Here is a 13,273-nt window from a genome sequence, read left to right on the forward strand (position 1 = left end):
TTGGCTTTCAAAACACAATTCTTTTAATAAACAGTAACAAGTTCTCCATTTAAATGTTTTAAACTGAGAGAAAAAAAGTAAGTCCAGCTTTTAAAAGTAAAGTTCAATAAATAGCTATTTTACATGGATAAAGTCATAGTGGTACAAATTTATGGATGTCACATCAAGCATGCACAAAAATGTTACTATACACAGAAGTAGTCAGAAAATATTGAAAGAGATATCTAAAAAGATATTAAGAATTTACATATTTATGAAATCTTGCAAATTATTGCCTCATTTTAACAAGGAATTAAAAGTAAACGATATCAGCTAGCCAGCCAACAGGCTAAATAAGATCAGCATTTATATTAGACTACCTGGAAATAATTTTTCTCTCATATCATTTTCTGAATTTTGGTCAAAGTCTTTATTAAATAACTAAAGTGTCCATTCAACTTGCTGACAACCCAAACCTTAGACAAGTCTCTGCCTACTTTAAGAGCCCAGCAATGCATAGATAAACTGAGTATATTACTGCATCAACTAATGAAAATGGGCATGTTCATTTAAGTGCAACTGGTATAAGCATTCAGTCATCTTTGTATGAATTTTATACAGACCAGCCACTCACTGTAAACCCATAGATAAACTTGAATGTATAACAATGGAAGATTATGGCCAGAATTCTACAAAATTACTTAAAATGGGTTGATTCATAAACAAAGGAAACAAGGTACAAAGTTCAGCACAAAACACAGCAGTAAGAAGCTGAGAACTTGGCTAAAAACGTCAAGAGTACAACACAGGGCCAAGGCTACCCGTTATTTACTGTGTACTTACTAAAGTTAAATATTTCAGATGTTTAAGTTAAGAACTGATTACAAAATCATATCTACTTTTGTCCACTGTGCTAAACTAATTTGTTTTTAATATGATAAATGTGCTATTGCATAAACACTTCAAAGCAATCTTCATTACAATGCTGTAAAGAAAACTCCATATGCTGCATCTGAAACTTGGGATATCAATGCAGTTCACAGTATGCGTAATAAATACCCTCTTCCCTTTCAAATATTAAAGTCACTACTTTCTAATTACTCAGCATAACCTTGAAGCAACTATTGAAAATATCAACAATGCAAAACTTAATTGCTTGAATAATGAAAACAAATTAGTGGCAATTAAAACTTTTAACACAAAAAGTGCAAAGAAAAAGTATGGAGGGACAGGAGTAATCCTACTGAAGGGAGGTTCAGGCTTTCATTAGAACACCCTGCAAGTTGTATGCTACGACATGTTACAAGCCAATACTATGCTTGGTTCCTGCAACAACTGGAGCAAACATTTGCAAGACAAACATCCTGGATGGCTAAATTGCACTCAAGGTTCAAAATAAATGTAATGAAGTTAAATAGTTGCTTTTATGGGATGCATTTTTACTCATCATTCCTTTTTGACCAAAGAAGTGCACTGCCATTTTGAAGCCAATGACTTGCCAAAACAAATAAATGCAATCCACGCTAAACAAAAACTTTCAATCATGTACTTCAAGGTTCTACTATTACTATATAAACTACATAGTCCCTCAAAACTGTAACACTTAGAACTGCAGTGCTCCAAACAACTTAAGATGTCTTCCAAATGTAGATTGTTTAGTGGTAAATCCTAAGCTGTGCAGACTGTAGCTTTAAACATCAGCTGCCTTAGGAAAATTAAGATACACGATTGCATCACTCTTCAAAGCTGTGGACAAACCCCTTCCAAATACAATATGGCCTAAAACTCATCTGTTTGAGCCAGTAAGTTTGAAGTACACAGACATCTATGGCAGTATGATTACTTCTGTGTAAGGTAGCCATGACCTTTAATTTTGCAACAGCATTCAAATGTAGATCTTCACTTTACTCATCTTAAGTCCCTTGTGCTAGCCTCCACCAACATGACTTTGCTGCTTTGTAAACCGAAGTGCTTTAGTTTAGTATCACATGAGAGAAGGTTTCATTTAAAAAACATCCTTGTATGTTTGTGCAGTTTAAAATAAACAAACCCATCCCTGCCTTTATAAGGGGGGGGGGGGGGAAATGCTACATTGAGCAGGGATCAGGATCGTACCTGTAAACATTGTTATTCCACTGCATCCATTTCAGCAAAAGTAACTTACACTAAAAATGCCACTCCAATCCGTTCAGAACTTCTGTGCTGGTTTTGAAACAGTGGCCTCTGTCTACAGGCTTTAGGAAAAAAAACTGAAGCAGAGCTTAAAGCTGCATCACAGAGTTCTCTTAGTACCAAACTCTGCCACACATCCTATGACATTTCCACATTTATGGACTGAAAAAAGAAATTACTCTTGATAAATCAAGATATAGTTCTATACATACAAAGACATCACTGATGTCATAAAGTTCAAACTTCCAGTGAAAGACTAAGCAAACCTGATAGCTCCCATCAAGTTTACTACTACTGCATAAAGTACCCACTATTTGTTTCATTTTCCACAGTCATTCTGAATGAAGGGCAGCATGTTGGTGGAGAGTGTGGGTATTGATAAAACCATTTGTCTCACTTGCAGATAGACTGCTGAAGTCAGCCACTGAAACAGCCATTTTGGCACTGGTAATGTGGTGTGTGTGGTTCTCGAAGTCCACACCAAGGTTATTTACAGAGACATCATTCATGAAAGATTCTGGGACAGCAATCCCCATTTTCAATCTCTTCGCAGGTCTTTCTGCCTCCTCACTGCACATGTTCATTTGGTTTAGCTCTGAATGATAAAAGCCAGTCTCAAATAAATTAAAACAATCACTTTCACCATTGCTAGGCAAGTTAAGCAATTCTTCTGTTCCAACAGGCACATGATTAACTGGTGCTCGGGGTAAGCTGTCCATAGGAGGAAAAGCGTCATCCAGGCAGTTCACATCTGAAGTGTGGCAGACTGTAGTTACACTGTTTGTCAGTGCTGGAAAACAGATGAACACAAATGTAAATGAAATAGTTGTTTGCCTAGTTCCAACAAAGATATTTTTTTTTCTTGATTTACCTGTCAACTCATTGGCAGTGATGGAGTTCAGAATGCTTAGCTGTTGATCAGGAATGGTTTCTGTTCGACTATTAGATGTTAAGGCTGAAGAATGCACTGCTCCTCCAAGGGATTCTGCTTCATCTACCAAACGATCCATGTAGTCCCTAAAAGAATATTGCATCCACAATGTTATATAACTAGAAAACAAGACCTATAAATGATGATAGGTTTAATTTCAGTTGCCATAGCCACTAAAGCTTTACATTGCAATGACAGAAGTGGGGTGTGGAGGGAAGTCTTCTACGTTTACGATTTGCAACTGAAACATATTCCAAGAACATTTTACTTACGTAACTCCTGGATGATGGTTGTATTTCTTCTTTCCAAATCTTGTCTGCTGAGCAAAGTAATCATAACGTTCTGACTTCTTCCACATGTAATAGAAAGCCACACACTCAGCAACTGTTCTGGTTCTCACCTAAAGATCAACAAGAAGAATTGACAAGATTAATGCAAAGACTTAGGTTTTGTCATCTTCCCAATTCCAACTCCTGCAATATTGGTAGATGTTATTGTTCTGAACAAACATTTGCAGACTTCAAACTGACCTATGGTTTAAGTATTGCATTTGTTCTACTCAATGCATTACTGGATTTTTTTTAAACTGGGCTGAAACTCTATCTACATCCAAAGTACTCAAGACACACATATATATAAACATTTTAAAACTGCAAGATATAACTTTTCTTACAATAGAAAATGCTGAGCAAATGAGTGATCTAAGAGAAATGAAGTACCAAAGACTCTTGGTATGTATTCCTTTGGGGAAAGTCCAGAATTGTGGAGGCTTTGACAACAGTGTTGTCAAACCAGAGCAGCAATAAATGCTTAAACAAAATAAAACTGTAGTCTTGTTGAGAAGATAGTAAGGACTGAAAAGACTTATTTTGATCTACCGCTAATTGTTTGTCTCTTTCCCTAAAATGGAGGTGGCTCTGTGAAGTCTGATTCTTGGCGAAAAAGTAATTGCTTCCACTTTTATGTAGTTTTTGATACTGAAACATTTCACATCATGATCACAACGCCCACAGTTCCAGTTTTACAACTCTATCCAATATAGTCTGGCAGTAAAATACATTTGAGTGTTTTCAAACATATAGAAACGTCAATGGAGAATGCAAAATGCCTTGGGGGCACTAGTAAACCCTGCTAGTTTAGGTACAGACATACCAGGAAGGAGAGGAAATTAACAGATGTCCATATGCTAATGAATGAAGTCCCAGTTAGAAAGCTGTGCACTGCAGTAATAAGGAAAGACATCTAGTTAAGCTCCTCTGCACACTGAATCTTGTCTAGCTGATACCTGCTGTATACAAGTGACATCACCTTATGCTGGATCCCAGAACATTGCCTAAACTTTCTCGCCTTTTGCCTGGGGAAAAAAAAACCAGGAGATTTTCTTAGACAAATTCTGGTCCATAGTGACAGACACACCAACACATGTTTTGTTCCATGTTGGAAAATATATTTTTAATCTCTGATGCCTTAATATTTATTGTTAAAGGCCATTTAAAATCTGAACTATCAAAATTATTTAGGATGGGCAGGTCTTGGGCAAGACCAGCAAACTGTTGCTGACAGCAACCACAACCCTATAAAGTTCACCTGAAATACAATAAGAACACCGGACTCCTAAAGAAAAAAAACAAAAACATTAATATAGTATCAAAAGTATAAAGGAAGTATACAAGAAATTTGGAAACACTGATGTTGTTAACTATTGCTTTTTGATAAAAGTAAGAAAAAGGCCTGCCTATTCCTCAGGCACACAGAAGTCAATCAGAAGCAATCTAGACCAAGATTAGAACTCATTCTTGTCTCAGAAAAGAGAGTATTATGGATGACTATAACTTTTTAAAACACAGAACTCAGCCTGATTCTGTAAACTTGTACCTTCCTAGTGACAGAATTAGGCAAAGATGCATTCTCCCCTCCTATAGCCATAGTATAGAAATACTGCTCACTTCCAGGAAAGGCATGAATTTAAATTGAATTGTAATGCACACGCATGAATAGAAGTAATGTCAACTTAAGTTACTTCAGAGATAATACACTAATTCATCTCACAATGCCTAGTATTTCCAATGACATTTGGAAACATTAGTGCAAAGAAAGGAAAAATTAGTTCAAAAATGCCAAATTTATTTTAATATGGTTCTTATTTCCCTCTTCTGTATGGTTGCTGATAAACATATTGCCTTCACATAATATCATACAATTTAGCAACTCATCAATTTAACTGTAGAATACTAACCTTGTTTTTCTGTATGAGATGAAAGTCTTTTCCATACATCAGAAGTGCATTTTCAAAGCTTCTGCATTCTTCTTCTGTCCATGCTGTCATCTCTTCTAGATAATTATAAAAGTAGCATGAGAAACTTGATTTCACTCATTAACCTTCTACAAGGAATAACAATTTTGTTCCTGATGGATGAATATCCAAATGCATGTTAAAAAAAAGTAATTCAGTTATTTAGATCCATTTTATTTCTCCTACTGAGAAACTATCCTACCTGAAATTTAATGTTCTTTTTTACACAGAATGATCCAGAAGAGTTTGATTTCAGCAATCTTTCATCTTTGAAGGCAAAGGATATTTCAAAGGTTTATTGTTCTTAATATGTCTGTCATCAAAAAATAGTGTTTGATAAACATCATTGAAGTGATAAGTGTGATAATTTTTCTCAATATTTCTTGTTACACAGGACACAAGGAAAAATGGTTGTTGGAAAAAAGAGCACAGGAAAATCCTGTTTTGATGGATGGCCCTGTTTTGACTGAGTGAGCATCACAGACACGAAGGCCTGCCAGAGCTGAGCCCTGCCATACAAACCACAGAACAGTGCTGGGCCCATACCTGCCCAGGCATTCAGCAGCCCAGGCCGTGTCTTACTCAGGAGCTAACTACCAGCCTGGATGCCAGCTTTGAGGCACAGCACTGTAAATCACAGCTGAGACACAGGCGGGATGGATGTCATCAGGAGGGCAATTCCAACCTGACACTGACAGCTAAAGGGATGCAGCACAGACACATTGCCCAGAACATACAACACCTTGCCTGATATACTGAACTCCCTGGTGAGGCAGTGAACTCCTGGAAAAGGCAATATGCACCATGGAGGAGGACCTCAGCACTAAGCCATACAGGACAAACTGACTGGGACTACAGTTAACATGATCCAGGCTTTTGAAAAATAAGGGGTATCAGGGAATCCAGAAAAAAACCCAAATAACTACCTGGTCCTAAAGGGCCACAGATGTCTTCTAACCCTGTTAGATCTCTTAGGGAGAAACTGCAAATTCATTTTCTACTATTTTTTTTTCTTTTTAATAATGAAGCCCACATTTTCCAAAATGGATTTTGGTTTGACAAAAAACAACAATCATAATTCAAGACTCTTGTTAATTTCCTATCTTGATTGTAGCTTTGGGTACATATATATATATATATAAATAAGTAAGGAGAGATTTTTTTTCAGGTATCTTACATTCATAATGGTGATCCAAAAAGTTCTCACTCAGCTTAAATTTAAAGCCAGTGGGGGAAAACACATTCACACATTTCAAAGTATCTCTGGAAGCAAATACTGAAAACTAGACCTTTCTGCTCCCAGATGAAAAGTGATAATCACTCCACTGCAGTGCTGTTTTTTTCTTTCTCGGCCCCATAAATTTTGCATTCCTTACTACAGAGTTATCAGCCTTTGAAGAGGAGAAAATACCCCCATGTAAAGTCTCACTGCTAAGAAATTCACCTGGGAGTGGTGTATTTTTGATTTCCATACTCAGAACAGTAGCAAGCTTCAGTGGGTAGAGTAGATCATGGTATAATGGCTACTTGAAGAGACAAGACACTGACAGCATTGAATCATTAAGGTTGGAAAAGACCTCCAAGATCTTGAAGCCCAATCTCCAATCAAACACCACCATGTCAACTAGAACACAGCACTAACTGCCTTATTAAGATCCAGTTGTTTCTTAAACACCCCCAGGGATGGTGATTCCACCACCTTCCTGGAAAACCCACTCCAATATTTAACAACCCTGTCTATGAAATTCTTTGCAATATCTAATACAAACTTCCCCTGGTGCAGTTTGATGCCATTTCCTCTCATCCTGTCACTGGATGAAGAAGGCAATCCCCACCTTGCCACAATCGCCCTTCACGCAGTTGTAGAGAGTGATAAGGTCTCTCCTGAGGTTCCTTTTCTCCAGGATTAACACCCCCAGCTCCCTCAGCTGCTCCTCACAGGACTTGTGCTCTAGACACTTCCTCATCTCCACTGCCCTTCTCTAGACTCACTCCAGCTCCTAAATGTTCTTCTGGGGAGTGAGGAACACAGAACCAGACACAGCACTCAAGGTGTGGCCTCACCAGTGCCCAGCACAGGGGGACAATCCCTGCCCTGGTCCTGCTGCCACACCATTGCTGATCCAGGCCAGGATGCCATTGGCCTTCTTGGCCACCTGGGCACACCCTGGCTCATGTCCAGCTGCTGTCACCAGCACCCCCAGGTCCTTTCCAGCCACTCTGCCCCAGCCTGTGGCACTGCCTGGGGCTGTTGTGACCCAAGGGCAGGACCTGGCACTTGGCCTTGTTGAACCTCACACCACTGGCCTCAGCCCATTGATGCAGCCTGTCCAGATCCTCTGCAGAGCCTTCCTGCCCTCCAGCAGATCAACACTCCCACTTAAATTGATTTTGCCTGCAAATGGACTGAGAGTGCACTTGATCCAGATCACTGATAAAGATACTAAACAGAACTGCCCCCAGTACTGAGCCCTGGGGAACACACCATCTGGGTGTAATTCCATTTACCACCATTTCCTGGGCCTGGCCATCCAGACAGCTTTACCCCAGCAAAGAGTGCCCCTATTCAAGCCATGAGCTGTCAGTGTCTGCAGGAGAATGCTGAGGAAAATGGTGTCAAAGGCTTTACTGAAGTCTAGGTAGGCAACATCTACAGCCTCTCCCTCATCTACCAGGCCTCACTCCCCCATCTATCCCTTACCATTTCAATGAGGGTATAACAATTCCATTTGAACAGGGGGTGGGGTATGTGTAAGGACTACTAGTCCTTAGGATGGAATTTTGGCCTCTAAGCTGATGCATCAGGTTTTAGCTTTTATATTTTTCAGATTTTGTGCTGCTTTAGTGTGTAATTCTGAGCTTCATATTAAGGGATGGTAAGCTCTCTTCACAGAGTAAGCAGACAAAACAATTCCTTCTCTAGCTGGGGACCAAAGACAGCCAACCCAAATCTAGGCTGAAGAGCATAAACAATGGTGGAATGAAGAGAGAAAAACAAGAAAGATGGGACTTCATAACCTACAACTATAACTGGGCAATTAACTCCAATACGCAAATAGACCAGAACTTGTAAAAGTGAGAGGCATCATGACTAGTTGTGCATTTTGTGACCATTTGAGTTCATCTTGTGTGTAGCCCTGTCTGGGCTCTTGTACTGCTCAAGGTGTATCCAACAGAGGCCTTTAATTAAATCCCTACTTTTTTTTTAACTCTGTCTAGCCTCTATTCTAGGTCAGTCTTCACAAGGCATCAAAGACACAAATGAGCAGAGGTATTTTTCAATCCTGAAACGGGAACCTAAATTCCAGAGAGGTACTGGATTTAGGATACAGCCCTGAAGCTGATACTTTAAGGTTTACACAACCTCTTCTAGTACATGAGGTTTTTAAAGCATTCTTCTTATAGTCCTTATTGCCCTCTTCAGCTTGACCTTAGTGTCCTGATTTTGGCTGAGATAATTTTCTTTCTAGTAGCTGGTGAAGTGCTTCATTTGGATCCCATATGAAACTAATACTGGTAACACACCGATGTTTTGGCTGGTGCCAAACTGTGCAATTTAAGACATTTCAGTGTCCTGTGCTCTGCACTGCTCAGGTGCCCCAGAGGCTGGAGGAGCATGGCCAGGAGAGCTGACCCGACCTGGCCAAAGGGATGTTCCATACACAGACTGACATGGCCAGGATGTGAACTGGGGGAGTGGGCTGGGAGGAGCCAGGAGCTGCTGGGGGACAGGTTGGGCATCGGTCAGCGGGTGCTGAGCACCCACGTCACTGTGCACCACTCACCTCCCTGGGGTTTTATTCCTCTGTCTTTCCCTTTCATTACAATTGTTATTGTCATCAATATCACTAGTATTTGTACTATATTCTTTTTTTGTTTCAATTATTAAGCTGTTCTTAGCTCAGCCCCAAAGTTCTACTTTTTTCCTCTAATTCTCATCTCCACCAGGAAAGGAAGTGGTAGGGCCAAACTGAGTGAGCAGCTGTGTGGTATTTAAGTTGCCAGCCAGCGTTCAACCACTTAAGACACCTGTCTCTCACAGCACCTAAACTGCATACACTCAACTTCTCCTCGGATCCAGCTCTGAGTAAAGGGCTATCTGCCAGAACATCAACTTATAGCAGAGCTCATAACCCAGTCCACTTCACAAAATACACATACAAAATTAAAAGACAAAACCCCATATTTGTTAAATGACAGACTCCGGTTTTCATTTAAGGATTAATAAATAATAAGGACAAACAAGATGGAAGCCCATTCCATTTTCCAGTGCAGACTCAAGGAAAGCTCTCCATGCCCTATGGAACTATACAATAGAGCCCGTTTAGGGCTGGCATAGCACAAATGTTAACACAGAGTGGGGGCTTATTAATGTATCCACCTATATTTTCCTGATTTTGGTACAAATGTTATCAAACTGTAATCAATCACTATCTCAAAGAGATACTAAATAGTGGGTAAGAACTGCTTTATAGCAGCAGAATCACATCTCTCTGTTTCACTGTTACAAAAGCTGTGGATGAAAGAAGGAAAATCAAACTCAAACCCTCAATCTTTCTACAAACTGTAAATTTCTATAGCAGAACTTTAATTGGCCAACTGTCAGATTATACTTAATTTGTGCTAAAATCATTATGACAGGGATGTGCTTGATAATGGGATTCCTACTCAAGGATTTTCCACACAATTATTTTGTTTTAAACCACACTCTCCTGAAAAAACAGGGATTCTCTTACCCTGAGATGCCTTTCCATTTGAGCAGTATCTCTCAATTGCTTCTTTAACATTATGGCTACTTTTAAGAAGTTCGTACAGTGCCTATAAAATAAAAAGAAGTCTTTAGAAAAAGTCCAAGTTTTCTAATATCCAATCTAGACCTCCAAAACTAATCTTCCAGTAAACATACCTATTGTAAAAAAAATAGATGATTTATCTTTACAGATGATGAAAATTTAAGAGCCAAAACCATCCAAAAGCAGAGGCAAGTTTTAACTAAAAAAAATGTAAAACACTACATGCAGTTATTAAAAAGGCTGAATTTGTCAACAGTATGACAATCAGAAATATCACAGATCACAAGACTGCCAACATTCAAATACTCAAGATTTTTAAGCATGATTTTTAAGTAACATCCAACATTTGAGTAGCAGTGCCTCTATAATACAAAGCAGAGAAAGAGAACACATGTTAATTACACAGTGTTGTGTCACAAATGCAACAGGATATAAAACCTACTTGTTCATTATCCCGTGTATGTAGTCCTTCAGGAATTCTGCCAATCATTTTTTCATTTCCTGTTCTTAAGGAGGTTTCAAAAAGGTATTCTTTAACTTTATTTTCTGAGATCACATCAGGTTTCCAAAGTAAATGGTCTTCATTTTCATAAGCTGATAAAACAGAAATCCATTCATGCCATGTATAACATTTTTAAGACTGTAACACTAAAAGCTATTTCACAAATATGAAGAACAGGAACACGTAAGTAATCAAATCAAGCATCACCATACCACTTTTAAACTGCAGATCACTTTGGCTGTTTAGTAATTTTCAACAAAAACTTGCCAAAAAATTATGGAACAAAATGGCAATCTATATGGCAATGTGGTGATTTGTTTTTTTATTCAGTAGCAACTGAATGCTGTTAAGAACTTGGTATGTTGAATGCTTTGAGTGATTAGGATGTACAGTCCTCCACAGTACATTGAAATGACATCTGCAATTCTCAGATAGCTTACTTCAAGGACAACACAACACACAAGAGCTGACCTGAATCTTTGTCAGTCTGTGCATTTGTTTCAATACTAGATTAAAATATAAATCCTTCACTCTGATCAAGAAATGTGATTACACATCAAGAGATGTGAAATCATTGCACATCGTGTTACATGTACTCTCTTGGTAATACAGAATTTGAGTTATTTAATTCAAACATAGAATCTTAATGGCTGTTACAGCAGAAAAGATGGAGATGCTCAAAGCTCTCCTAAAAATGCAGGAAACAACATTAGGCTAAGAGGAAGAATAAAATGGCACCTTTCAGAGTTCTTTTATGGCTTAACAACACAGAGAGCTTTCAGTCAGACATGTTCCCAGTGTAAGTTTATAGGAGTGCAGAACTGCTTTCTAGCTCAATTCTGGTAGCTGGACTATGTATGTAAACCCCTATCTGCCATCACTAGTTCTTCCAGGCGTGCAGAAAAGGCTTTCATAGAACCCTCCAGCCCTACCACCAAGCCCAACCTTCCAGAGTGCTGGTGATACTCCTCTTCAGTTTTCTTTATCAACCAAGACATCGCAGTGTTTTTTACTGGAGTCCATTACTAATAACTTCAAAAGATGCTCCTTGTGCTCTCTGATCTGGCAGCTACACACCTTTGCTCTTGGCCATGCTGTCAGACAACACTTTAACTGGTTCTCTCTACAGAGAAAATAGTCAGATTAACCCCTCTTTGGTCATCCTCTGGTTGTAAGAACTTCCTTAGTTCTTGGGTAAGGATAAGTCAAGATGTGGAAACAGTAAAAGAACTACCCAAATAAATCCAGCCCTACCTCCTCCACTTCTTGCAACCCATTAGCACCATGCTTGAATCTTAAAAAATTGGAGGCTTTCCTAGATCTTAAGCAACACAAAGATATTCACTTCCTAGCACTTCCAGCTCCATCCCTACCAAACACTCTTCTCTCTTGCAAAGGACTTTTCCTCAAAAGTGCAGGTGGCATTGTTGAAAACATTTAATACAATTCACTCAAATAACATCCCCTCTAAATGTCAGAGAAACTTACAGAATATCAAAAATTTACAGAAAAAAACCACAGAATGCCTTTCATTTATTATTACATAACCCTATCCATTTCTTAATTTCACAGCTGTTCCACTCATGAGCAAATTTTTTTACTTGCCTTTTTAATTTCTCAGCTATGTGTCCCATGTTTCTAAAGAAACAAAAATCTATTAAATAAGGGTCTTTTTCTCCACTTAAGCACAACTGCTGTTTTTAACTTAAATTTGCACTGGAGTAACATCATATTTAAAACTTGTAATTTTTAAGACACAGTATAACAGGACCTATACAAGGAAATCTAAAATAGCTTATTGCTTTGTTTTCTATACAAATATTGTAACTCACATGGTTTCACTGGCCAAAAAAAAAAAAAAACAAGCAAGGAAAGAGACTGTTTTTAACAACTTCAGTGTAAACTAAGTTACATGCTCATAGACCAGCTATGATTCTCCAACAAAAGTAACTCCTAACTCCTACAGTTGAAACCTGATATTACCAGACACTTCAGAGTTAAGTCTCTAATTTTGTCGTGAGAATGTCCTCTCTAAGTTGGAGATCTGAGATGTGAGCACACAGTTGTGTTACTTCAATTTTCTAGTACTTTTTTTAATGGTCTGTGACTTCAGCTAGGTAATTGAATTGACCTTACAAATTTATATAACATTTTTCTATCAAAAGCTATGTATAAACATAAAATAAGAAGTAAAACAATTAGAAGAACATACCCTTTTCATCATCACTGCATCTGCCAAGGTAAGCTGGAATTTCAGCCTGGTACTGTGAACCAACCATTATTTCCTGAAAATGTAATAAAAATGAAGAAAAAAAGTGATCAACAGTGTTTTGTGTATGCAAGTATAAAAAATGTCATTCACCTGGCATGTGACACAGAACTCCTGAATGAAGGTACAATTTTAGATACATGGTAAAAATGTTACTGGATTTTTTTTTAACAGCAAAGTTCCAACTTTAAAAAAATATAATTATTACCTTTCTCAAGTCTTCAGATGAATTACCACTGTCTGCCTCTACATCTTCACCATCAGATTCCTTATCTCCATCACATGTGGTGTTTGCTTCAGAAACAAAGAAATTTGCTTTTAGCTATGAAGAATT

General features: G+C 38.3%; 1 protein-coding gene across 2 annotated transcripts in view; it reads right to left on the minus strand.

Moving 5' to 3' along the window:
- MIER3 (MIER family member 3) overlaps window positions 1-13,273 on the minus strand; it is a 21,982-nt gene continuing 8,709 nt past the window's right edge. Inside the window, exons 6-13 of one of the 2 annotated variants that reach the window (XM_021534329.4) lie at window positions 13,148-13,233; window positions 12,883-12,955; window positions 10,611-10,762; window positions 10,112-10,193; window positions 5,319-5,413; window positions 3,355-3,482; window positions 3,023-3,168; window positions 1-2,941 (exon numbers count right to left, since the gene is read on the minus strand). In XM_021534329.4, coding sequence (XP_021390004.1) covers window positions 2,484-2,941; window positions 3,023-3,168; window positions 3,355-3,482; window positions 5,319-5,413; window positions 10,112-10,193; window positions 10,611-10,762; window positions 12,883-12,955; window positions 13,148-13,233 — 1,220 coding nt within the window. In that variant the 3' untranslated portion in view covers window positions 1-2,483. The remainder of the gene's footprint in view (window positions 2,942-3,022; window positions 3,169-3,354; window positions 3,483-5,318; window positions 5,414-10,111; window positions 10,194-10,610; window positions 10,763-12,882; window positions 12,956-13,147; window positions 13,234-13,273) is intronic. The other variant, XM_021534331.4, reaches the window with a different exon arrangement.

The sequence above is a fragment of the Lonchura striata genome, chromosome Z, assembly GCF_050655825.1.
Source record: "Lonchura striata isolate lonStrDom1 chromosome Z, ASM5065582v1, whole genome shotgun sequence".
Lineage (NCBI taxonomy): Eukaryota > Metazoa > Chordata > Aves > Passeriformes > Estrildidae > Lonchura > Lonchura striata.